Genomic DNA, 26,892 nt, shown 5'->3' with positions numbered 1-26,892 from the left:
ATGCAAATACAAATATTGGAAACAACACTTGAAATTAAAAAAAGTTTATTTGAAGACTTGTAAAACAGCTCTGTGAAAGACCAACGTTTCCAAGACACTATGATATGATAACGCATTTTCCTATTGTTAGAATATAAAAAAAGTCACAGTCCTTCCACTATCTAAATAAAAGCATACATTGATGGACCAAACATTTTACTTCCAACACCAAGAAAGTAAATGGGTTTGAAAGTCAGACTAATCCATAGCACCAACACTAGGTGATCACAACCCTCACGGGTCTGAGAGTCTGGGTTTGCCATTACTACGCAATAAAGCGGATTAGTGAAGCAAGTCTTAATGTCAGAACAGACCCACGAGCACTGAAGAGTTCATGCAATGAACGATCATAATGCATTCTTTTTACATTCCATTGATGCAAACAACAGTAGCAAGCCAGAAACACCAAAGAGTTCCTGTTAAACTCCAAGCTTCCATTTCAGGACAAGAAAAATCTTCAGAACTTACAAATGCCAGTTCCATTCGAAACACACAGCTTTATTCACTTTCTGTTTACATAATTTGTGCAATAGAGACATGTGCAATAGGAAGGTGAAGAACAAGACGTAGAAGTGGACAGTATTACAAGGATCCAATTATCACTTCAAATTAGCACCATATTATACTGCTTTCCGATGATACTCAGGAGGGGCTACTTCATAGTCACTGGCACTAAACAATGCGGAGGAATTCTTTGCTAAATACCTATGAAAGATAATGAAAAGATTAAATTACTTTCTTGCCTAAAGCCTCCGTTGTTTAGCCTCACATGAGTGAATCCTTAGGTGTTTGCCGAGACCATAAAACATGATTTCAAGAGTACAAATCTAACATGTATCTCCTAAAAAGTCAGCTGTGTAAAGCAATTAAAGATTTGACAGCTCGCGCCAAAAAAAAAAATCAATTCCAAACCAGTTGTCAAGCAACTCTGCCTCCAAGTGAGCACAGGGAGGCTAAGATTAACGGGATGAAGCCGCTGACATTTGAGGTTCAGTCAGCTGCTGCACCAAGAATTGATTTACTACTGATCATACTCAAAGGGGCAGGGACAAAGAGTAGGACACCATGAAGTTCTGTCTGCACAAATATGGAACTTAAACGGCCAAATAAATGACGGCTAGAGCAGAACGAGCAATGGTCACCTACGTGCAATAGCAGAAGATAAGCATTACAGACCATTACTTCTCATCGAACGGATTCAGGGATTTCTGGTCAATGCACTGGCTTCACACTTCTATCTTTACAGCTGAAAGCTCTTTAGCACGTGCATTTACTTCAGACTTACCCAAAAGACTATGATCTGCTCAAGACTTTAGGACTATTCCAAGGCAAGTTTGCCCTGGAGGTCAGGCTGATCCATTTCTAGTTCTACTGCAGAGCTGTCCTGGATTTGCTGAGGGTTTTCTTTCAACTCCCAACAGCTTACCCAGTCACACAGAGGTCAAAGTTGGCATTCACTGGCAAAACAGCTTAATGCCTTGTTACCCTAACTATTTACAAATCAGGATTTCCAAACACCATCAGCAGACCACTAAAGCCTTGTATGAAAACACACAGAACACTTCTCTTCTCCATGACATAACCACAAATGGAAGTTTACGGCTTTAGTCAACTTGACCAATAAAATCTGCCAGTACAGCAAAAGCAAAGAGCTGCACCGACGCTGCCAGCTCGCATACAGTTTTGTACCACACACCCGTTCCTACCTATACGTATAAATAAATTGCAGAAGCATCATACTAAGCTCCTCTGGTGCAGTTCAGATGCATGGAAGCTGCTGAAGTCACGCTCAGACATACATAGGGGGAATACAGGTAGGACACCTCAGACACTAAACTGAAGTTTAATTCTGTTTTAGAATCTCACTTTCAGGAAACATTTCCAGGTGAACTAAGCAACAAGTGACTCTAGTTCCTTATAGCAGTGAGGAAGTAGTTTATTGCCCGTCTGAAATCAAAAGTCCAATTTTTTTTTTTTAAGAAACATTTCGCATTGAAGTCTTGTATTATTATTTAGGATGAGGTTTTCATCCTAAATATGTCTACAGCACCACAGCGTAGTGCAGTGCACTAAAGCTACAATGACAGTTTATCCCAGAAATAACATTAGTAAGGTTCATCAGTTCTTAACATTTGTTGTTGAGTAACTGTTGTGCAATTTAACAGTTTGCTGTAATTGTCATCGGCTTTTTATAGCAACTACAAATAAATGCTTCAACATTTATTTTGAAACAAGTAGCAGACTTGGACAGTTTAAAAATGCAGACTAATAGATACGTAAACACACGTTTAACTAGCAAGAACCTCAGTATAACTGGAGAGCAGTTAAAACCAGTCTTACTCATGTTACTAGACAGCAGAGTCTGAGAAAGCTTCACTGCAGTCTTTGGCAAACATACCATGCACAAGCCCAAGATAATTTATATGTTATATAACAATTGTTCACAGAAAATAGGCCACATTACAACAGCCTGTGCTTACTTAACTTTTTCTTTCTTGCTGGAAGACTTTAAAAGTACTTACTTTAAGAAGTCATGCAAATAGTTTAACAGCAAAGCCAGACTCTTCTCATCAAGAGGAGTGTAAGCAAGCATAGCTCCAATTCGCACTGTTTCAAAAGAAGTAACACTTGTTAGTTATAAACAACTTTAACAATATTTCAGTGCAGTCTAAAACCTTACAGTAGCATATAAAAGCAGCCCAGGAATCTATTTCAATATAGAAAGCCCACCTAAAATACCTGGGCTGTTGAAAATCCTTTTCCATTCTACATCCTTGAGTGGCTCTGAACATTTTAGGTACATGGCATAAGGAAAGAATGAAACAATGTGTTTCATAGCTGCTTGTCAAATTTCTGCAGGTCACACCCACTGACACTCAAGATAGGAAAAGGAAGCGTTTGAGCACTTCTAACTGCTGCTCTTCAATCTCTGGAGGTCATACTCACCGAATAACCTCAGCAGGTGTGGGGCACCGTAGACTTGAGACATGGGAGCATCTGGGTGATCTGCTAAAATTTCAGCATATTGGGGCCTCTCAAACTTGTACAGTAGTTGAGTTCCCAGCATGACATTGAAGTATTCTTTAATTCCAGCCACAACTTCATTGACTGCATACTCCCTGGGAAACAGAGAAAACACCGCAAGTCTTGTTCAAGTGACTGGATGGACACAAGACAAGAGTTGGCTTGGTGAGTCCATCAACATCGTGAAGATCTTTTACAAGCCTTCGGGTTTTTCAAGGAAATTTGTCAGGAGGCCTTAAAACATACAGCTGCAGGGAGTGATGCATTTCAAGACCTCCTTTAAAAATGGACTGTTCTGAACTCAGTATTTGGACTCAAAATGGACTGTTCTGAACCCAACATTTTAGGCCAGTGACCCTTTCTGTTTAGGCCTCTCAATGCCATACTCCTCCAGGCCTCCGACTTCACAACTAATGGAATAACTGTGTAGGCTTTAACAGTGACACTGCAAATCTGAGAAGTACAACCCTCACTCCACCCTGCAAACAAATTTAGAACAGACATTAGGACAATTACATAAAAGAATGTTAAAACACCCTGACAAGTCAATAATATGCTTCCTCTGGAACAGAAGAAAATAACTTCACATTTCTAATTTCTCTTCCTTTAAAACAGGAAAGCTTTGTTCAAGAATAAACACACCTTGTTTGTTGTCAGGGCTGGACTGCTGGGGTAATTACAAATCAGAATCTTCAAAGCTATCACCTCGAGGTAATTAGCTCTGCCCATCTGATTCTTTTAAAAGTCATCGTCTACCTCCCTGTCCCCCACCCCTCTACCTCCATGAGGGAGTCCACCCACACAGTAACGCTCTCCTCATCTGCTAGGCAGCTTTTTTGATAGTTTGTTCAGCTCATACGTAGCAAGTGCCACTGAATTTATTCACCCAATGTAGGAAGCCTGAGCTAGAACGAAGGGGTGGAGAACTAGTCACTTGGCTTATATCAGCTTCCTTTAGGAAAAGGCTTAGGGAAAGCAGGGGAAGCAGAAATAATATCCAGAAAGCAGAACCGCATTCTTGAATTACCTCCTCAAAGATATCTAAACTCCTCAATCACCTTGGTTTGAAACATGAAGCTGGAGATAGGGCTGGGACATGTTTAACCACCTCACTAAGTTTTCCATGAAATACAAGTCCAACAACAACAGCAAAAGAGGTATTTCAGGTTTGAAATGACCACTACTTACTTGTTATCAGTATTTCCTCGTGATTTTTTGTAGTTTGCATAATCCTCTAAAATGGAGTCAACGTTCTTCTTGGCAGGAAGATAGAAGAGCTACACAAGAAGCAAAACCAAACAAATACAAGTTGTCTAATTTACGCAGACATTTCTATCTGCATGCTAAATTTAAATCAAGATACATTTCTAGAATAAAATTAACAGGTTAAGATGTTAAGTGTTATTAAAGGAACGCCCAACTGTTTTAGTTGTGCACACCAAAAAAACCCCCATAGCAGCGACTACATCCATGTTTCCATTTAACATTTGTGCTGCTCAACCGCAACCTGATGATGAACAGCTAAAGTCACCCCAAGAGTCAGAGGTACGCAGCAAAGCACACACATGCCCCTACAGACCTGCCCACACCAGGCCACACAGCAGTTACAAAAGCACCGGTGACCGTTTTGCCTGTTCTTCTGTCTGCTGGTCCTCTTTTATCCACAGTTCAGCACCTGGCACTAATATTGCTGTGAAGCAAATAAGCCTGCCAAGCTCCTGCTGGGAAGTTTCACTGCCTGCACAGCCTGAAGAGTATTAGAGCTACACCAGAGCTTACAGAATTGAAGACAAATATTCCCAGCCATGATTCACCCAGGATTAACTTCCATCTTTAATACCATACACAGACCATCTGTACCCACAGACACTAGTTCAGTTGTATGTGGCAAGGCTCAGTAGTACAGCGAATTCACGCACTTGGGGGTTGGGGTTTTTTTGAGGCATGAGTCCCAGTTCACTTATCTGTTGCCTTTCACAAGAGCACTACAGTTTGAAGACATTCAGGGGAAAAAAAAACAAAAACTTAATTCTCCAGAACTGGGTCAGTGTAACACATAGTAGTGCTTAAGCACCTTTATTGCTGATGCAAGTCTAAGATTTGTATTCCCCAAGAAGAGTCAGTCTTATCTGCGTAGGACTTGAACAAGATTTTTACGTGTCTGGGATTGCAAGAACAGAGACAGTACCTCGAAGCAGCAGTAAGTTACAGCATGCAATTGCAACCTACCAAACAACAATATTATTTTCTATGCTTCTTGCTGATTCTAGTAAGCAGTTTCACACAAGAAACGAGTTGTGATCCATTAACATGTTTTTAAGTTTGTGAAAATGTTTTACACTTTTAAAATGGAAAGCAAAGTTTAATTTACTGTAGCAGGAAGCTTTATATGGATCCAGCCTGGCAGAAGTTAAGAATCGCTACCCTAAGCGACAGCTTTCTGTCAGAGCCGTAGAACAACTTAATATACTCCCAGAACTTGGCAGCGAGTGACACATCAACAAGGCAGGAAGGAGCTGAGGTAAAACCTGCATCACACATGATATTCCTACAGACCAATCCTCTACCAACTAAGTAACCTGCTCAAAGCATACCAGCAGGCCAAACATGCATAGAGTTAACACCACACTTAAAGCTTAAGTAAGTTTTTAAAATTAGTTGCCTTACTAGCTTATGCTTGATTAGACCAAGGCTAATTTACATGCAACTCTGCTGAGCCACAGTCCTGCTCACAGGTGACCTTTGGTTAAAATCCAACCAAAATGAGAACTGTCAAGTAAGCCATCAGGCTGCTGTCAAACCCCACAAGAGATTTCACTACACCGCACTTGAAGAGGATAGGAAATTCTAGTTTTAGTGTCCTCGCCTATACATGGCCAGATTGTTCTTTTGACAAATTACCTGCTTTTGCCTGGTGATCAAGTCCCAGTCATCTACCAGCCATGGTTTCAGCTCTTCTGGGATTTTCACCTTCACTTCAACTCTGTTCATAAATGTTTCTTCCTAAAAAAGTGAAGGCAGACCAATTCCTTTCAGATAACTGTCCCAGCTAAGAGTCACCCATATTCCTTATTTTCACAACTGAAATACACCACTGGACTGAGGAATTACTACAGTAATTCCTGTAGGCTCCACAGGGAACAAGGAAATAGCTTATTTTTTTCAAGGCCACTTGGGAACCTTAGTTTTGCAAGCTGTAACGTTTCACACTGCCATACTGCAGGACAAAATATTGCTGTCTGTATTTCTGAGCAAAGCAACCTTCCTGTTTTCTATCAAAAATCCTGTGAGAATGAAAAAAACATACACTTTCAACCGTTGGATCTACTCGAGCCCTCTTCTTCCTAGGAGGCTGAGGAGTCTCACTGGTACTGCTCCCTTCTCCAATTCCTGGAGCTGTACAGGAAAAAAAACAAAAAGACATTACGCTACTTAAGAAATCTGATAAGTCAGTAAGAAATACCAGTAAAAAAGAAATTTAGAAGAAGGATTTAAAAGTAAGACCCAGATTTCTCTCAAGTCACCTTTTCACTTGTTTTTTTGTTTTAAGTATTACTTGTATTCTGGAAGTCCCACATATTTGTGACAGTTTAAACTGCTATATTTCCACTTATCTGAAGATGGCAGTTTCTGCATTAAAAACAAACCAGTATGTCAGTATCTGTAACATCCTTCGGAAGAATTTTTGGAACCCGCAACTCAGCTTTGCAGATATGTCACATCTCCATCTCAATAACAAAACACAAGTTTGACTTATTAAATTATTTCAACGGCTCTGGAAATATCACTTTGCTTTTAATTTGCAAGAGGTCAAAGTCTTGAGAGACTGAAACAAGTAGTTTGTGTACGAACCAGAAAAGTATGCATTCCCCTGACCAAGAGGAAGAGACATCCGAAGTCCAAGAGGAACACAAGGTGATAGTGAGTGAACTTAGCTGAGGCAGATTTCAGGTCTTATTCCAGCTAAGAATCCTTCACTAAGGATATCCACTTATATACAAAATAAAGACATACTTACTTTTCTGTTTGTTCTTTTTTGTTTTCCTGCAAGAAGAACACAAATTATTGCAAACAAAGATAGTGATACTTAAAGAATCGAAAGTAGAAAGCCAGAAAAACTGGCCACTAAGTTCAGAACAACGAGCAAATACTCCATGGCCTATGGAGAATTTCGATAAAAGCACACGAAAGAAGTGTCAGATGAGATTTAGCATCACAGTTATGATACTACAAGATTTTTCATTTAACAGATTCCCCCCCCAAATTCACCATTTTGGGGGGGAATCACTAACTTAAACCTACAAAACCCCAGAAGGCATGCCAAGAACACATGAGTATTTAAAAACAGTACTGACTGACACTTACACAAGTAACATCTACAGATGTTTCATACCTCCCAAGTGCTCTTGGAAAACTATGCTAGATTTGTAGGTGGTTTATTTCTGTATTTCAGGGATCACTTAGAGACAGAATATGGGACAAGGAAACAGAAGTGCTGCGAATTATCAGATAAATCTCAGTCAACTGAATTAACTTCCAGTAAAGTATGGGAAAACACACCACACAGTTTTACCACTACAGCAGTAGAGGGAAGTTTGAATAGCACTATCAGAATTATATGCATGAAGCTGCATGGACTGCCTACAATTCCATCATCAATTTTTAGGGGAGATCACAATTACACTTGCCACTTACTAGAAACACTTTGAACAGTAGTAAATAGCCTTGTCCCTAATATTTAGCTTCTTCCAAACGCTTCTCTCAACACTTAACTGTTTCTAATTTACACGCTTCACACTCCTCTAAAGCCTCTAGCCTTAGCCCTTATTTTTATTCCAAATTAAAAGCTGTACTTCCAAAAATTTTAAAGACACCTGAAATACAATGCACATGGCATGTAAATATGCAGATAGGTCAAGAGTATCAATGACAAAATTAAACTGTCCTAACAGGTATTTTTGTTACTATCTAAACTTTGTGTATTTACTAACCATTTTCAGAAAATGTCAATTAAGAGTAGCACTAGTCATGTTTCAATTTGCTCACTATTAATAGGAGTCCAGTTAAACCTCTCAAAAAACTGCAGATTGTGTGGACAAAACTCTTTACCAGTACAAGCTTACTTCCTTGGAAATTCACCACTATCTCAAGTGACTCTTGCATTCAGGCTTTGAACTGGGTTTATCTGGGTCAGGAAGTAGGCAGAGTTTCTAGGAAAGTCTGAAGATAGGAAGAGTAAGGCTTTTTTCAAGCTTCAAGTCAAACAAGCATTAGGCTTAAACTGTGGGCAGAATAAAGATCATCTCTCTCCAGGAAGAAGGAACAATTGCCAAGTTAAGTCACTGATAACGGGCTTGTGTATTGAAGAGAAAGTCTTTTCTTCCAAACCTAGAGTAAACAAGGAGGAACAGGGAGTTCTTTCCAGAATTAAAATCACAAGATAAAAATAATGTTAAGCATTAGTCTAGATGCAGAGTCTTAAAAAACTGGAAGAGACAGGTAATAAAAAGTACTTAAAGAACTACCGCAATTAAGACATTAAACCACATCTATGTTACTGAAGCACAAAGTCTAGCTTAAACCATTCTAGGCAGTTGCTTGTGCTCTCCCACCTCATTCCTTATATTTCCCGATTCCTTATATTTCAAGCCTCTGCTTCAAGTCAAAGCAGCCATCTGTTTGCAAAGTCTAAAAGGCAAATCTGAGTTAGGGAACAAAGAGAAAGAGCTAAGGTTAGAGACAAAACATTAGTATTTGGCAGATTTTTGATAGCCTGTACAGCAGACTGTCTGGAATAATACTCTTCACCAGGTGAAGGCAGCTGTGCAAGGTGAAGTGCTGTGGTAGCGTACAGTAACTGAAGCATGCAGTGCACTCGGCATCCAGGAGAAAGATGCAGCATCTGTATCACAGAGGTTATAGACAGCCCTACTGACAGAAGTTGTAGCCCGAGATGAGCAGCACATCATAGACAGCTAGATTCCATTAATCAGACCAAGCAGACTCTCATTTTGAGACATACAGCTGAAGAACACCATGCACGTTCCCCACGATGGCAGATAATGCCTTCCTGCAAGGACAAAGGGAATGCAAGTCCTGAAGTGACTCAAAAAGATGAAACGTATCAGGATAGATTAAAACCCATCCTTTAGTGCCACTTCACAACTACACTATGAACAGCAAGCCCTGAACTGCTGTATAGAAGCAGTATTAAAACTTTCATTGATTTCTCTTTATACAGCAAGTATGGCCCAGCTGCTATTCTTCATTCACCTATTGACCAGCATTTCTCTATTGACCACATTTCTCACCTATTGACCACTAACTCTCTATTGACCAGCATTTTTCACCGAAAACTGACAAGAAAACTAAAAAGCAGCATGGAATTTTCAAGGAAGCTTCCATGAAAAGAGTTTAATTAAAAGACTGAACAGAGCTGCAAGGTGCTAAAGATCTCACAGTTCAAACTTAAGGGATGCATCCCACTGTGGTCAGACATTACCTCCTCAAACAAGCAGGGCCAGCAAGCAGTTCTGGTAAGAAGCTAAGCCAGCCCCCATTGCAGGGTTTTATTTGAGCAGAACAAGAACACACAGCTATAACAAGAATATTCAAGTAGTGAGGATCAAAATGTGAGACTGAATTAGAAAGTCAAAAATAAACGAACTACTGACATAACCATCTGAAATTGTGTAGAAACAAGATAACCAGTAGAAAACAAACAGTATTACAGCTTACAGAACAGCTCACAGCAATGCAATGCTACATATCAAAGGTGACAGACTCAGAAGGAAAATAAGCAGTCCATGCCACAAGAGCATAATGCTGAACCCTGACCTCGGTATCCAAAACAGGACTGTGTTCACCATCAAATGGCAAGACTAAAGAGGATGCCATAGAAGACAACATACTGAAAGACTGCACTTCACCTTTCCACACACACTCATCAGAAGAAAGATAATCAAGTATCTGCCACAGAACCTTGGGTACCACCTCAAGAAGCCAGCACTCTTTGCACAAAAGAGTTGGTGTTAATGCTCAGAGCTCTAAACTGGAGTGTCTTCTGGGACATGTCTAGAAAACTGTCAGTAGAAAATAAAAATAGCTTAAAAAATAGAATTCAACACAGACAACTGACACCAGGAAAACACCAAGACTTTGGAAGGTTTACTTACTCCACAACAGTTAAGAGTCCATGACCAGGTAGATAAAAGTGTTGGGGAAGTAAAATACTTGTTATTGGCCACAAAATCCACATGCTTTTTAAAGGGACTTGGAGGTCTGTCAGAACCTCCCTACGATAGCTGGTTAAGATACGAGCAGCAGAGAATGAAGGTAGCTACCACTTGGTCTCAGGCATTTCAGTTCAACACATTTGTAAATGCCAGGAAAAGGAGATTAGGTGCCAGTGTACTGATAAAACAACAGCTGTAACTAAGCTATATGAAATCAAAAAGACTCTAATTCAAGGCGACTAGAAATAAAAAAAATAAATTAAAAGATTCAAGTGTGAAGAATAAGTATGTTGGAAAGAAGAATGAAATCAGCCACTATTGCTCAAGCAGCTTGGTCACTAACTTAGCTGTGAGAAGCAGCATTCCTATCAAAATTCAATTAAACCATCGAACATTATTAGCAAAAGACTAAAACCCAAGGTCCAGATTATATACACGTATGTCTCCTGTGCCTGGTCAGGCAACCTGACCTTAGAAGGCACATAATAAAACCAGAAGAGGTAAAGAGAGCAAAGAATATTGGGTAGCATACAACAGCTTCTGTACCAGGAGTAACCAGGCAGGCAAGGGCTTTCTCAAGCTGGCAACTGGACAGGAAGAGGGGAAATGTGGTAGAGGTATCACTGGTGATAGAAGGTGAAGCTTGAACTGATCAATCTTTCCTCAAGACAGATAGAAAAGACCAAAAAACCAAAAGGAGCAGATGTTAAAAATACAGGAGTCATCATCCTCTTTCCTCCCCTCTTCAACACAGTCCTGAATTAAAATAAGAACATGCTGCTGCAAGATGACAGGGATGCCAGAAGTCCAAATGGTTCAGAAGTTTAGATAAATATAAGACGGTCCTACAAAGGGTTATTAAACCCATCATGTGGATACAGCTCTAAAGTCCCTTAGTTAGAGACTGCTAGAAGCAAAAAGGGTATTTGGGGGAGAACAGCATTCTAGGCTTGACTTACTTGATTATCCCTGAGCACATGTTACTGGTGACCATCAGACAGCAGAAGAGGTTAAGAAAATCTCCGGCCTGAGCCGGTGTAGCCATTCCAGTATTGTTACAGCCCTAGACAACTGGCATGTAGGCAGTGTTCACATGCTGCCTGACATTTAGAGGACTTGAAGTAGCTTGTGAGAGAGGTACTAGCTGTGCCAAACAGAGGAGGATGCCACAAGAGACATGCAGCAGGAGCATATGCTTTTGAGTAATATGTTCCGATTAAGACCAAGACTTCTATTAGAAGAAAAAACAACTCCCAAGTTGAGATACTGTTTTGAGAGCATCTCTGATGAGACTGCTTGCATGTATCATTTAAAGAGATGCCATTCTCAAATTTGTTATTCAGTGCCATATCTTCCCTCCAGACCACTCTCAGGTGCCCTTATTTTCCAAGCACTCGTTAACTCTGATTGTTTACTGATTTTTTTTCCAAGTTAATCATATTAGGCCCAGCAAAGGTAGCACACTCTTAGAAGCTGGAATTCAGCAGAGCTACATATAAAACAGTCTGGAGAAGCCAGTTTCTGTAGTGTTGTATTTAATTTTTGGCAACCTGCTATAACCATACACTTTTTTTTCTATGATAGTTTCTAGTTATGATAAGAGGATTAATTATTTTAAAAACAAGTGTATACAACCTGCATTTCATGCGTATTTCTATTTTATCAAATATTGCTTACAAATAGCCTCAAAAGCTTTTTGAACCAGTTGTTGCAGTTTATAGAAACAGTTATTCTGAACAGACTCAAGCCAACAATAAAAACATAGCACATTAAGGAGCAGGTTCAAACCTCACATTTCTAACGCCATCTATCGTAGCAGCATCGCTCCCAAGACTTACAGAAGACAGTGCAGTTTGTTACTGATTTCCATGGAAGCAGAACTCCAGGCTACAGTAAGCATGCAGACCAACTGTAACCTTCTAGAACTATCCAGTTTGAAAAATCTGAAGTCAGTTGTCTTCCACTTCTTTTTAAAGAGTGGACACACTGAATGCATTTGACTACTCATATTGTACCCTATCCCAACCGAAAAGGTATACATTTTGGAGAAACTAAAAACTGGTAGTCCATATTGGCTTAAAAAAACCCAAAACGATATACTGCAGTACTTATAATGCTTAACCGAATTGCTACCAAAGCTTACATTATTACAACTGAGGACTTTAAGAGTCTCTCAAAGAAATCTACAAAAGCAAGGAGATCTGGATTTCAGGATGAAAATCCTGGTTTGACAATCCATCCTTAACTCACCGCGTCGATATTGTAGGGGTCTCCAAACAGCAAACAGTATGCGCTCCATCTCGTCTGAAAAATCTAGGCACAATGGGGGTTGAGTTAAGGAAAGAATGTCAGACCTAGTGTTTAGCCTTAAAGAGAATCTATTTAAGATTCAAAAATTTACCTTTTTAGCAGCATATTATAGTCTTACTGAACATTCCTGGAGGATAAGTTGTGCTTAGATTGCTATTTCCTTTCCATTATTGTTTGGCTATCTGAAGAATAAGTTTCAAAATATAAGTTACCTTTCCCTCTGTTCAATCCTCCAAGAATGCTACAAAAGGTAAATTTTGAGGCCCAAATAGGTTGACAGTGTTACCCTTTTAGAATAGTTGCATGATCAGTTTCTCCCCCTCCCCGCCATCAGTACTTTGTGTATCTGCAATGACCTTAGATTTACAGCAAGAGAACAATCCAGAAGTTTTATTTTGGAACTGTATTCTGAGATTTTTCAGAAGCCATCTTGCCTTTAGCTGTAAGCAGGATCTGAGCAGCAGTAGTTTGGTCAATAATAAATCAGTATCACAACCCTGCATCACTGCTAGGGTAAGTCAAAGTATTTCTTCTCCCTCAGCCTCCAAATAGGGAAGAAAAATAGGGAGACTTTGTTGAAAGAAGCACAGGTCTAATTTAGAAGGATGCATTGGATGCTGGTAATGACTAGAGACTAGGAGCAAGATCAGTGCAACAAGCATATGGGACCCTATTATAAATAACTTTCATCACGCAAGACTGCTGTTCTAATGACAATAGTTTTCCTTCTTCCCCTTTACAGCTCTGAAAATCCACCATCAAGGAATTAATTTTTCCAATCAACATGAAACAGAAGTTTCAGAGAATTAGCTTATTGTCAGTTTTGCTATGCTGGAAACAACCACCCATGCTTTGGATAGTGATGACAGCAAAAAGCAAAGCCACTCCCTTTCCCCAACTGGTTTCAACCAGAGAGTAAAGACAGACCTGGTAACATGCTTTCAGGCTTTAGACTTACATAGAGACTTAAGATGAAGTCATTTTTGCTGTGTGGGTCTCCCTTGGATGCAACATTATTAGGTGTGGTTGAGAGGATGAAGCCAACTTTGATTTCAAGCACAGGTTAACATTTAGCATTTACTCAGCCAGAGAGAACAACTCATCCCACTGCAATCAGTCTGAACTACCAAGATGACTAAAGCCGACAGTATGGGGAACCTAATCCTGAAGTTACTATCGAGATGTTCCCTATAATGCAAATCGTAGACATTTACAATTGAGTCATCACTACCTGTGTCAAAGTTACACATGAAATTAATTCTACCCCCGCTGACTAAAATGTGAGAAGACTCAGGTGCAACAACCCCTTAAGCAGCCGAATTAGTAATGGCCATAATTTAGATCTGTTTTAATTATATTTTAATGACATTCATTAGGAACTGTCTAAACAGCCGTTTGGGTTGGGTTTTTTTTCACCCCCAAATGAAGACAAACAGGTGACTAGGTCCCTGTCAGAGGTCCGTCCTGAGCTGACAGAGCACACCAAACCAGTGGTGTTAAAGCACCTCCGAATCTACAGCAACAGACCACAAGGGAGCATGCATGCAGCGTTATGGCCAGATCCATCGGACTCCCCATTCCAGAGACCAAGAGCCAATTCACAGCCTTGGCTAGGCTTTGACTAATCCCAAAGTGAAATCTGCATTCAGGATCTAGAGCAAAAAAAAAACCAAACCAAAACTGTACCCACTACTGCTGCACTGCTCAAATCAATGATACATATTTCATAACATAAAGTTGCCCATAAATGAGACATGAAATCTGAGGCTGCTGCCAAATGCTCTTCTTAGGAATTGATGTCATTTCAGCAGCTTCCTCATGAAGACCAGAATCATAAATGAAGTTCGGAGTTCAAAACATCACATTAGTAATGACCACCTTCATAATTAAGTGAAGTACTACCCCAAACAGAAGAGTTTCATGGCACATGAGTGAAGCAGTAGAGCTATACTGACTGTATGAGAATCTAAACATAACACCATACAAGCCTATTCTGAAAAACAAAAAGGATGGAAATGAAAGAAATCTGACAGTTACATCCTGAAATTATTTTTTCTGATAAATGTCTGAGCTTGCTTCTGGTCTCTTAAGATGCAAAACCATTTTTAATAGCATATGGGTTTAGTTTTGTCAAAAACAGCAAAACAAAGACTCCTTAAATACAGTTTTAACAATTGTACAGTAAGAAGGCAAGGCATTTTAAAGATTTTATTCAAAAGTGCTTGCACAGCTTGGAAGAACTGTAAAATTCTATATAGAAACCGATTTCACTGAGATACACTAGTCTTAGGAGGACTCACCACTTTTTGAGTGTCAGTTCACTAACTTAAGAGGAATAGAGTACAAAAAAGTACAGAGTGTTAGTGTCTACTCAGTACCTTGATTCAGCATGAAACACTGCACAATCTAAGGCAGTTTTAATAAAATACTTCAAAGGCCTTTTTAACATCACAAAAGTGAAACACAACTTTTGCACGGGTTGTGTCAGAAGTAATGTAGTTTAGCCTGCAGAACCATTCTAAGAAAAATACTAAAGATCAATAGTAAAACTGACAAGCAAAAGTTTGGGAGGTTTTTTGGGTGGGGTCTTGGGTGTGGGTTGTTTTGTTGGGGGGGTGGGGTGGTGGTTTTTGGGGGGTTTTTTGAATAAAAAGCTTCTTACACTTCAACATTTTTCTGCTGCAGACCAGAAGTCTTCTTGCCCGGAGCAGCACCTCTCATCTTCCCCTCTGCATATTGTTCCCTTTAAAAAGAGTAAATTTGTAAATAAGAACTTTAATGGAAAAAGAAGCTTGTTTTCCCTCAAAGCAGACCAGGTTATGCAAAATATTTAGACAATGTCTAGTAAAAGGCTCTGCGAATCAGTGTGTGTCATGAGCAGGAACAAATTCAACTCCTTATCAAGACGACTTAGGCTTCTTCATACAACACTTAGCAGTATGAACACTCATTTCCTCCCCCTCCCGCCATCCTTGTTATTCCAAATCACATGGAAGCAGCACACTGCTTCTGAAAAATACAAAAACAACTTCTCAATAAAAGCGCTTCAATTAAAGAAATACAACATTAGCATTCATGAAAATCAAAGTATTTGTAGGCATCTTGAAGCTGTCCGAGATCCTTACTACTTAACAATATATTTTAAGGATACTGCGCAAGAGTCATTTTTAGCCACCTAATTTCCATGTTACAGGATGTATTTGCAGTTGGTCGGGCTGCCTCTCCGTTTCATCAACCTACTCTTCCTTAAAACCTCAATTCACCATTTTAAAAGTAAGTAGCAGCTTGCTCTTTCTAAACTGCTAGAGGACAAAGATCAGAACACCTCTGTAAGCCAAAGTATCTCAAGAATGAAGGTGTGAACACCTCTTGAAGGCTTTTTTTTTTTTTTTAAACTCACTAACTTCCCTTCATATATAGTTGTTGGATTGACACTAGAAAAGTTATTTACTGACAAGGACTTCTCACAAAAATACTTACTGATTGGCCTTTTGAAGTTCTTTTTGTTTCTGCAAATTGGTATCCACGTATTTGAGCACTCTGCTTTCTGGAACCCATTCATCCCAGCTGAAAGAAATTTAAAAAATCAAATGATCATTCCAAAACATTACATAATTGCATTCTACACACAATAGTCAATTAAAAGCTTCACAGAATTTGAGACTGAACTCTGCTTTTTGTGTCAAGTCATGGACTGGCACAACTGAAAGTGTAAATTACCAAACGCATTCCCCACTGACTGAAGCTGTAACGATTTTTCTAGGGAAGTGTAACCCTCAGCCATTTCCAAAGAGTTTCCCAAACTCGAAGGATGGGCAATTTAGGAGGGAGGGGACTGTCTTTTAAATTAAAGAAGTATCTCAGGGGAAAAAAAAAATATTCTACGCTTACTAAATTATGGGACACCTGTAGCCATAACTATATTATGAAGCAAGTTTCCTTTATCTATTCCAACATTTTATAGGTTAACAAATTCAGCAATAAGATCTTACTGTAAGAAGAAGAGCTCTGATTTCTGTCTGTGAAGGAAACCAAGATGGCATGAATATTTGAAGAATCTGAAGTGAACGATTTAAGAGAACAGGTGTTGGGGAAATTGCCATTACGAGCAAGAATTCCACTTTGACAAAGAGTGGATCATCTGAGCAATCTGACAATTTATTTCAAATAAAACACATTAAAAGTGGCCAAGTTATTCTAAAGTATGCAAGTTAAAGCTCTACATAAGGAGTTCTGTGTCATTTTCATTTCATGGCAGTAGCTGCCAGTCTTAGAACATCAAGGTGTCAAAACCAATACTACTACAGGAGCACAAGGTCTTCAAGAGTGTTAAGACAAGGCTAGCTCAGCATCCAAAAGTTACAGAGAAACACATGTCCAGCTGTACACATTCTAAGACTATGTTTTTTGGATAGTGCTTTGGTCAGATATTGAAGCCACTTATCTTACTCCTGCCTGTACAGCTGCAAGAGACCTTCAAAAGAAGTAATATATAACTGTGCGGCACATCATACTGTAGGATGAAGAAACTTTTTTGGTATCCTAACTGCTGATATTTGCAAAAAAAAAATTAAGAAGTCGAGCAATTAACAAGTAACAAAGGACCATAATTATAGAAAACAAAATTAAGGAGTCATATTGCCCCAGTTGTCTAGATCTTGCAGCAACGCCACTTTTAATGTAGTTAATTGGAAGCGTGAAGGCAAAAAAAACTCAAACAGCACAAGCAAGAAAAGCAGGAGTCACGACATCACTTATGGCACCCTTCATCAGAGATAAACAAGGAGAGGAAGTATCAAATTTATGCTGCCTCATTAATATCCAGCAGCCACCGTAAGAACCAATTATGCTCCCTGTAACTGTCGGTGTTTACAATAAAACATTTATCTGCCCATTTGGCAGGGAGGGCGTGCGGATGCATTTAAAAAAGCTACATATTAAAACATGAAGTTCAGCTTTTAATCATGTCAGTGAGATCAAGATACTAGTGACTAAGTCTTCACTCTAGAGTCTGCAGCACTGAAATGAAACAAAACCAAACAAAACAGGAAAAAGTGCTCTCTAAAAGACTTCTGGAGTCTGAAGAACTGAAGCTTTTAAATTGCTAAGAAAAAAACTCCACTTTTCCCGAATTCAAACCTAGTGACAGAACAGAATTCAAATGAAAGAAAAAAGACAAGAACATAAATGCGATAATCTCATGAAAGTATTCACCTTTAATAGGCTGAACATTTATTTCATGGAGACTTCTTTATTCTTCAGAAACCGCTCACCTAGAATCCTACCATTTTTGCAGAAGGGAAAAGTATCTCTAACTTTACCTTAGCATGAGAGGCAAGAACTGAAATACAGGCTAAACCTGCTCCTGCGAAGGACTAAAATAGACAGCCTTTCCCATTCTGAACACAGCCTTCAGTAAGGCATGCTTCTCCAAATCTTGGCTACCAAACTTTGCTGCCAAAAGTGGTATAAAAGTAAAGTACACTGTGTATTTGAGTAGCAAGTTTTGCTCTGCCTCAGTAGGGGTTGCCTCTCCTACCAACACATAACAAGGAAGTTTTTGTACTAGATGCTTCTGCCAGGGAGGAATTACAGTAACTGTTTTCAGACTTGAACAAACAGAACGCTATAAAGCATTCCCGTTAGTCTACTGACACCCTAAGCTAGTTTGTCTATACAACCAAAGCTCTGCAGGAAATGGTTAGTTAGGCAATGTTTTCTTTGTGTTACTATAAATCATCGGCTTATGTATAAAAACCATTTAGGTCAATTTCAGAAACAATCTCCTAAGACAGGGACACAGTAGTGCTAGTCCATCAAGCTCACATTCAAACTGACAAAGCTTGTGTTTTCCCGTAAAGGAAAATGAAATACTGCTTTCATTTTATGCAATACTTACTTTTTATTCCAACCACTGTAATGGATAAAGTATTTCACTTGCTTGTCCTTTATGGCAACCTTTACACACTGGAACAGAAAAGAAAGTTCAGTCACTACCAGTGAGAACAGAGAGATCTGAATGAATTTTGCTTCTTTAGCTTTCAGTGTTTAAGCATGCAGAGATTTCCATGCAAGCGATTGAAATACCGGCAGCTATTTCACAGCAGAAAGTAAGTTCTCTAACACAAGTTACTGCCTATTCACGGATTTGGAAGGGCTAGGCAAACAAGCGACTCTGCTCAGCTATCCAAAGGGACACCTTCCTTCACGAGAAGGAGCAGAAACCCCTGAGGATGACCAGAAGAGTAAACAAGCAGTCACTTCACTACCCCCAGGTTAGCCAAAAGCCATTCACTAGAGAGCTTGTTCACATGCAGGCCCCTACCTCACAGACAGGTAAGCTGGCTGAAGTAGAAGAGTCTTCAAAAGTAAAATAAATAATACGGATCTCTACAGCCACAGAGAGAGCATTATATTCAGTGGAAAGAGTTGCAGTAAGGGCTTTTTCTAGGTTAAGAATGTATACATGAGGTCAATAAAAACAGTTATTTCCATCAAAAGACTGGCCTATGAATACAGTAGCTTCCTTATATACCGAGATTAAGATGAGACTATTAAAAAGGGAATATATACACAGCAAGGTTGCTCCAACCACTCCACCATATCACTCAGATTCAGAAGTGTCCCCCACAAACTGCCTTATAATTTAGCACAGCCCCACTGTCAGCCTGCAAGACCCTGCCTCAGCTCATCCAGAGGAAGGTGTTCAGGTCAGCTGGAACAACCACGCACGCTGCCCGATAACAACACAACCTCCTCCTACCCCTGCAGTCTGGCACATAAGAGCTCAAGCTACCACATCTATATAAAAGAAAAACACAACCAGAGACATGCCTCTTCCTGCAAAAACATAGCCCAGAACAGAAACTACATAACCCACCTCACATCCCTGAACTTCTTCACTATACCAAATTAAATCCACCAACTTTGCTTGGATAAGGCACTTCATCCAGAAAGGCATCAAGTCTTGTTCTGGATACACGGAGATACAGATGCCACTGTACCACTTTAACAGTGAAATAACGAGGGTGTTGCAAAACATGAAGGATCACCCTCTTTGGCTCTAGCTTTTAGTCCCTTTTTAAGGATTTTTGCCACTGAAGTAAAAAATTACTTGCAGAAGTCATAACTGCTATTTTCTTGCCATGCTAACTGAGTCACCTCTAAGCATTTGAGAGGGCAGAGCCTTCTGCTACACAACATTTTCTCAAGACCATGGTGGTGTCCTCAATGTGGTGCACCCTCTTCAATTATAAAAAACTGTCAGAGAGGAACATCATATTCCAGTACTAATCTCAAAAATGCCACATATGGAACTTAAACTCAGTCTCAGATAGACTTGCAACTAGGAGTAAGGATATCCTAATCCTCTTTGATATACTACAGCACCAGTGGCTCATTTTGACAGTCCTGAAGTTAAAGCCAGCCAAACACAGACTGTGTGCTTAAGAAGTGTCTACTTGTTTTGAAGAATATAAGAACTGAGCATGAAGTAAAAGAAGATTCCAATATATTTCTGTGCCAAAATATTTTCCTTCCTGCTGGAGGTTAGAAGAGTCTTAAGCGAATCTCATTTAAATCTGCACTGTACAGAGATGTAAACCAGTTACTGTTTGCCATAATTTTTCACGCTAACACAAACACAAGTGCTTCTCTGATCATCTTGCTATGGGACACCAAGGACATGGTCATCAGGAATATGGATATGGTCATCAGGAATGAAATAACTTATGTATTGAAAACCACAGAAGAAAAACAGATCAAAGGAACAGGACAAAGCTAAGGTTATTATTCATTAGTACCTACGCAGTATCATTGTAAAATTAAACCCAGTTCCTTCTGCCATTTCAGGAGCCCAGAAGGATCCAGACTCTCAATATAAATAGCCAGCCAAAAGCTATCTTGCCAACCGGGAAGTCCCTTCTAGCACCCAGCTGGCAGAGCCAGTTCCTGCAACGCTCACTCCACCCTTGCGTAAAGGGGAAGAGGGGCACAGCATAGCATGGAGAAGCACACTCCTGTAGCAGCTCTGGGTTGTTTAATTGACCAAAGAGTTAAGACTGCTGCTAACAGAAGTTTGTTTTCACAAAACCAGAAGCCTTGATTACTCTCCTCTCCATACTAGCACCTGGGCAGGCACTGGCAGAAGACAACACTGAGCATACATTCACAAGGAACTTGTCCTCCACTTCTAGAGCAAGGGAGAGAACAGAGCAGAATCACTAAAGTGAAAATGCACTGGATGTCATTTTAACATTAGGATGACTATTTCCTGATAGCATGAAAAGAGGTGTCACGTATTTCTAGCTGCCTCCCTACTACCACCTCTCTGAAGTTGTTCCATCAGTTAATGTTTACTGACACTAAAACTAATGGATTTAAATCTCCGTTTAAGGTGCCCCAAGAATTTCTGCAAGGCTTCTAATCCACACAGCTACAAAAGCCTTTTGTTTCAATTTCAGAGGAAGTAGAAACTGGCAGTCAAATGAGGAGCTGTACCTTCAGTAAAACAGATGGCATGGCAGTGACATCTGCTTAAGGCCCACAAGAAAAGCACATCATTCAAAGTGTTGCAGCAGAGGCCTGCAGCTGAAGCAGTAGGGATACTCCTCCAAGTCACAAATTTTAACCTCAGAAACCATGCATTGCAAAAGCCAAAACTGAAAATGCCACTTCCTTTTGTCACTTTAATCCAGCATTATCTTCTGCAGTGTTGTCCCATTTGAAGACCACTGATTGTACTCAGCCACCTACACCTCGGAGGAAGCTCAAACTGCAGCTAACTCACTAGCTCATGCATTAGCACCAGCAGCAGGTCCTACGGCACAAATGCTTTCCAGTGTTCTGGGAACACGGGTGTATCAGATGTTCAACATATACGACCACCCAGCCTTTAGTAGTTTACCAGAATAGCTGCATAGTACCATCGGGTTTCCTGAAATTTTTCTATAATATAGAGCTCCAGAATTTATGGCTAATTAATTTCATTCATTATCAGGTTTTCCTTCGTTTCAGTCCTTAATCCTATCTAGTGAGGCACAGCAGGTAAACTAATACAATTCCTTATTTTCTTGGGGAACAGTCAAAACCGTCTGCAGCAATAAGCAACAACACATACCTTTGCTTCATAAAGGAGAGGTCCATGAAAACAAAGCACTCGTTCACCTGAAAGAAAGTTGCAGATAAACATCTTAGAACACCACCAGTGTGCCATTTCTGTAAAATATATGTCATCAAGTACAACATAGAATGAATCCAGTGTCAACCTAGAAAGAAATTCAAAGGCAGATACTGATTTGAGAAGCAGGCTGGTGTCTGAGAAGCAAATTTACTCTCATACAAAAGAGGATCAGAGCTCCGATTATTTAGGCCATGAAGCAAAGATTCCTGAACCTCCCTGAAGAGCACTCATGCAAGGACAACTGCATGCAAACCCTGTCCAAGCCTGCCTGGAGTTTTGCAGAACGGCTGGTGACTTCAGCAAACAATTGGCCCCAAAACATACATTCCTGCCCATACATCCAGCGGCTGCCAACTCACATTCTAGACACCCTTGCATCCTGTTGCAAGGCTGACACAGAGAACTCCTTCAAAGCCTTGAATTTCAGATGCAGACACCAAGACACACTGGCTCGATACAAATTGACTACTTCAGCCTAAGCACTCAAGCAGTAAGCAGGTAGAACTCTTGCTGTAAAGGATTCTTTAGTCTCCACAACATTGCATTTTGATTTAGAGCAGGCAATTAGCTCTCATAAGAGATATCACCTCTGCATCTTAAGCTTCTGACACAAACAAAAGCAAGTGTTATTAGTACTCCTTTTCCTGCAGGAAGTACACCACCTGGTACTTCTAGTTCAATTAAGTCAGGAAGAGAGACCCCGACATTGTTTCCCCATCCGACTTGCGGGACAGAAGAATGCCAGGTTTGTGCGACAGCAAGAAAAAATGTTCACTTTGTGGTTTTTAAGTAGGAAGAGATTGTTCTTCAGTCTGGTTTTTTTTTCCCCCTCAATGGCAAGGTTTTATTGTACGGTTACATTGTGGGAATTTGAACGTACTTAACACAGGATATCTGAGTACAGATGTTTCCTTCTTGAAAGCTGCAGTACCTCACATTTTCAGAGAGACAAGCTGCATAATACACTCCAGGGTATAGCACACATCCAGTTCTTGCCACTATTTCCAGGACATAAAGGACAGAAGAGAGCTGTCACCGTCACCATGTGCCAGCTGTACAGTACACATACGCAGGTCTTTATTCAGTCCCCTGACTGGGCTGGGAAGGAGGTGCACAGAAGCAGGCTGTCCCACCAGTGACACAGCTCTGGATGCCTTCTGCCTTGTGAGCAGCCCAGAAATAACTAGGGTGGGAGAAGGACCAGTTCATGGGCTATAGGTTTAAAAGTACCCTCCGCTGTAAATTTTACTCTACTCTTCAGAAAACCGCTTTCTGCGTATTCAAGTGATAGATACAGTCAGTTGCACATCATACCATTAACTTTGACTCTCCTGAATTCTGTTCAATTCTGGCTTTATTTGCCTCTTTACCCCACAGGCACACAACTCAACATTAATGCAACTTTTACCCAGACGGGCTCTAAACAGACATTTGTTCTGCAAACAGAAATCGAATGTCCTCACATCTCAATCTTTTTTTTGGTGAGGGGCAGAGCAGTTCTTGCACTCACTCCCAAAACACACTTCTGGCAGGGTCAGTGCCATTACACAGTTTGTTGGGTGGCTGATGGCAAACCACCTGATTTTGCCTGAAGCAGAGGAGGGAGGATTCGGACACGCCGTTTCACCACCAAGACTGGGAGACAAGCAGATACAGCAACGGCCTCTTTAACCAGCACAGCTACTATCACATTTCACCTAACACATCCAGACTCTGATTGAACAAGATGCAACTATAAATTTACTATTTCATTGCTATGTTGGCTAGCAAGAACTGCTCATGTTTTAAGATTTCATTATTATCCAATCTGTAGGATCCCATGCTCTCCATAGAACTGAAACAAGTATCCACAGTGAAGTCTAAGAAGACAAAACTAGGTCAGAAGTGTATTTCAACTTGTAAAATCCTTTATGTATCAAGAAGGAAAAAGGTTTAGAAAGGTTCTCACAGAAGTCCCCATTTTGATACATTCAGTACTTTTTTTAAATAAAGTGTCTTTATAATCAGAGCTAACAATCAGAAGTTACACTATTATCCTCATGCGTCACAGTGCTCACTAGAGCTACTGAAAGATACATCTCTATTTCAGTTACTGTGCAAGGTCTTTCTAGGTAAGATGTCCACAGTTACTAAGAATTATTTTATTTATTTTTAAAAAACACAAAATGAATCTGAAAGGGTTCTTCTGTTTTCATAACCTAACAGGCTCTTGCTCCTTCCCAGCTTACTGCAGACATGCACAAGGCCTCTCCTCTGAATCTACAGACCAATCTCTCCTACATGCTGCCACCGCTGCAGCAAAACACCCACACCTATTCCCTATCCCAAAGGCAGTATTTGTAGGAGAACAGCTCTTTAGCCAAAATAACTGGTAGAAAAATATCAGAACATGCTCTGTTAACACCTCTGAATGCCAGGCTACATGGAATATTGCACACGGATAGCTGCCACGCTGGCGCCTGGCCAGCGCGTACTGCTCAAACATCAGTTAGGCTCTGAACAGGCACGTCTGCTGGCCTCACCGTCACAAGCTTCATGTGAGGAAAAGCTCCTGGAAGTCACAATTCAACCACCCACTCCTTCAAGTGTTTTACATGCAGAGTATTTATAGAAACAAGAGGTTCTCAATCTGTGGATCAAGGATACAACCACCCATGAAGCCTTCCCATCGATACCAGAGTGGGAGGCTAACCAGCATCTTCAGAACAGACCAGAAAACACAGAAGTCTCATCAGCAGAAGAAAGAAAAAACCCACAAACCTGCCTTGAGCAACTCGGAAGTTGAATCTGACATCTGAGACTCTTTTGCATTTGCATTAAAAACAGCCAGCATCGAGACGCAGAACACCTGAAGTACCTACAACTCTTAATTCATAGTTGCCCCAATGCTGATCTCATTTCTCATGCCTGCATAAAAACATCAGTCTCTTCATTTCAAGGGGTATACTTGTACTTGCAGCTTGACATTTAGGTTTTCCTAGCTCTCATAGGTTTTCACAATAATTTCAGTCTCCTCCTTACCCTTTGCTTTGTGAAAAATGCCGATATGGGTAACTTCCAAGTCTACCTACCACTCTTTGATGTACATGTAGCTCAAAAATCTACAATTAAAATAATTTTCATTTGTCATGCTGTGAAGGGCCATAATAAAGCACTTAACTTTTAAGCCTGCAGGAAGCTTTATTCACAGCACTTTTCTCCCTTTTAATGTTACAGTTGAGATCACATTTACATTGTGGAAAAAAGCCTAAAAATTTTAACTTCTGTACTAAGTTTAGGTTGCTCATATTCCTACAGCTGGGAACATAATTTCAGCCTGGAATTCTACTTAAGTTTTAGCTTCTGCAGTTCACTTGATTTCACATTAATTATTATAATGTGAATCATACATTAAAATCTTGATTATTTCTGCAGGTTAATAATACCATGGTATTAACGCATGGCATGGAATGCTGATGCACGATTGAACATGCTCCAACATAAGCAGCCATAAAGCACATACAATTACAGTGTTGTTTAAGCTACCTAGAATGGCCAGCTTCCAGTCCTTCTTCTGCAAAATGCACTTTTAAAGATAAATCACAATTGTGTGGAAAGTCCTGCTTAGAAGCCAAACTGAGGGACAGATGGAGAAGAAAGGGTGAAGTAAGTTTTAATTTACCATTGTCTAACATATTCATTTACCTCTATTAGTATCAACCACAACCTTTATCTAAAAATCAAAATGTATGCAAAATAAGCCTCAGAAAAAGCATAATCCTAATCCTTGTTCACCTAAAAAAAAAATCTGGTGCTTTGTTATAAATATGGATTCCACCACAATGCCAGCTGTAGTCCAGATACTGCCCCCATGAATCCTCCTGCATGAGGATCCCTAACTGAGCTCCCTTTCAAGGAAGAATAAATAATAAGCAGGTTTCAAACTCAAGAAAATAAAAATCCTGACAGACTTAGGAGATTGCAACAGTTTTAATGCCAATGCCTGTCCATGCCTGCAAGAAAATGAAGCATATATAGAATAACAAGGGGTAGGAAAGCCTCATGTCTTATCGGTAGGAAAGATGAGGAAGAAGAAGAGAGACAAAGACTACGGGAACTCATTTTTTTTCCCCCACATATTCTCACACTGCTAGGGCCGAGCAGTGAAAGCTAAAAACCAAATAATGCCCTGTGCTGAGGGATCATAAACACTGGAGTCCAGACCTGCTCTAGCTGAAGGCCTTACTGAAAGCTTGCCTCAGAGCCACAAGCACTGCAAGATGGAGCACTGTAATTATCCTCTGCTTTATTACACAGGAGAGAGCTGGCCGAGGGCAGAGGCTGCCTCCAGCAAGGGCCGGCCCCATGTCAGCCCCGCTGCAAGAGGGCCAGCTGACCTGCCAGGAGCCTCCTCCACGGCCGCCCGGGCCCGTTTGCGCTGCAGGTGTCCCCGCCGCAGGAACACCTCCTGGCAGCCTCGCCACGCCTGGGACTGCGACTCCTCAGGAACAGCAGCGCGATTTTTTTTTTCTTTCCCCTTTAAATCGCTTCCTTTGTTTCCTTCTGGCCCACCCACCACCGCAAAGTCAGAGGAACGAACGGCAGCAGCGGGTTTAAAGCCGGCCTTCCCAGCGACCGCTGGGAGATGAGGCAGCGGGAGCCCACCGCCACCCCGCCGGGGGCCGGCCCCGTGCCCCCACTGCCGCCCGGGCCCGACCTCCCCCTCGCTCCCCACCCGCAGCGGACCCCCCACCCCACAGCCCCGCCGCCCGCTCCCGACCAGGCCTCTCCCCTCCGCCTCCCCTCAGGCCTCACCTCCCCACCTCAGCTTTCACCGCACCTCAGACCCCCCTTCCCCGCACCGCCGGCCCCCCACACACCCAACCCGCCCCCCACCCGCACTCACCCTCCTGGAATTTGGGCTTGGGGTCCTGCTTGGGCGCCATTTATAAGTGACTCTCCCTCCTCCCGCCCCCTCCCCGCGGGGGCCTCACCACCTCCGCCGCATTATGCGCGGCCGGCCCCGGCCCCCTCCGCGCCGCGCAGGCGCGCTGCGCCCCGCCGCATCCCCCGCGGCATGCTGGGACTTGTAGTCTGCGGCGGAGCACCCCGCATGCAGGCCCC

At 41.0% G+C, this 26,892-nt stretch overlaps 1 protein-coding gene across 4 annotated transcripts; it reads right to left on the bottom strand.

Moving 5' to 3' along the window:
* Positions 1–10: 10 nt before the first annotated feature.
* On the bottom strand, positions 11–26,815 carry MORF4L1 (mortality factor 4 like 1). Of its 4 annotated transcripts, XM_072870561.1 has the most exons (14): positions 26,675–26,815; positions 21,727–21,773; positions 18,508–18,575; positions 16,601–16,666; positions 16,089–16,175; positions 15,271–15,351; positions 12,549–12,611; positions 7,082–7,107; positions 6,371–6,459; positions 5,965–6,066; positions 4,252–4,340; positions 2,986–3,158; positions 2,562–2,646; positions 14–744 (listed from the first exon to the last, which is right to left on the bottom strand). In XM_072870561.1, the coding sequence occupies exons 1-14, from the start codon at positions 26,712–26,714 to the stop codon at positions 660–662; spliced, it is 1,101 nt and encodes a 366-aa protein (XP_072726662.1). In that variant the 5' UTR covers positions 26,715–26,815; the 3' UTR covers positions 14–659. The 4 variants fall into 4 exon arrangements, with proteins under 4 accessions (XP_072726663.1, XP_072726662.1, XP_072726665.1 ...); XM_072870562.1 differs by lacking the exon at positions 12,549–12,611 and having other exon boundaries at positions 11–744; XM_072870563.1 differs by lacking the exon at positions 16,601–16,666 and having other exon boundaries at positions 18–744.
* Positions 26,816–26,892: the final 77 nt, after the last annotated feature.

This window comes from Ciconia boyciana, chromosome 8, assembly GCF_034638445.1.
Source record: "Ciconia boyciana chromosome 8, ASM3463844v1, whole genome shotgun sequence".
Classification (NCBI taxonomy): domain Eukaryota; kingdom Metazoa; phylum Chordata; class Aves; order Ciconiiformes; family Ciconiidae; genus Ciconia; species Ciconia boyciana.
The sequence above is the reverse complement of the archived record's forward strand: the minus strand, read 5'-3'. Positions and strand labels throughout refer to the sequence as shown.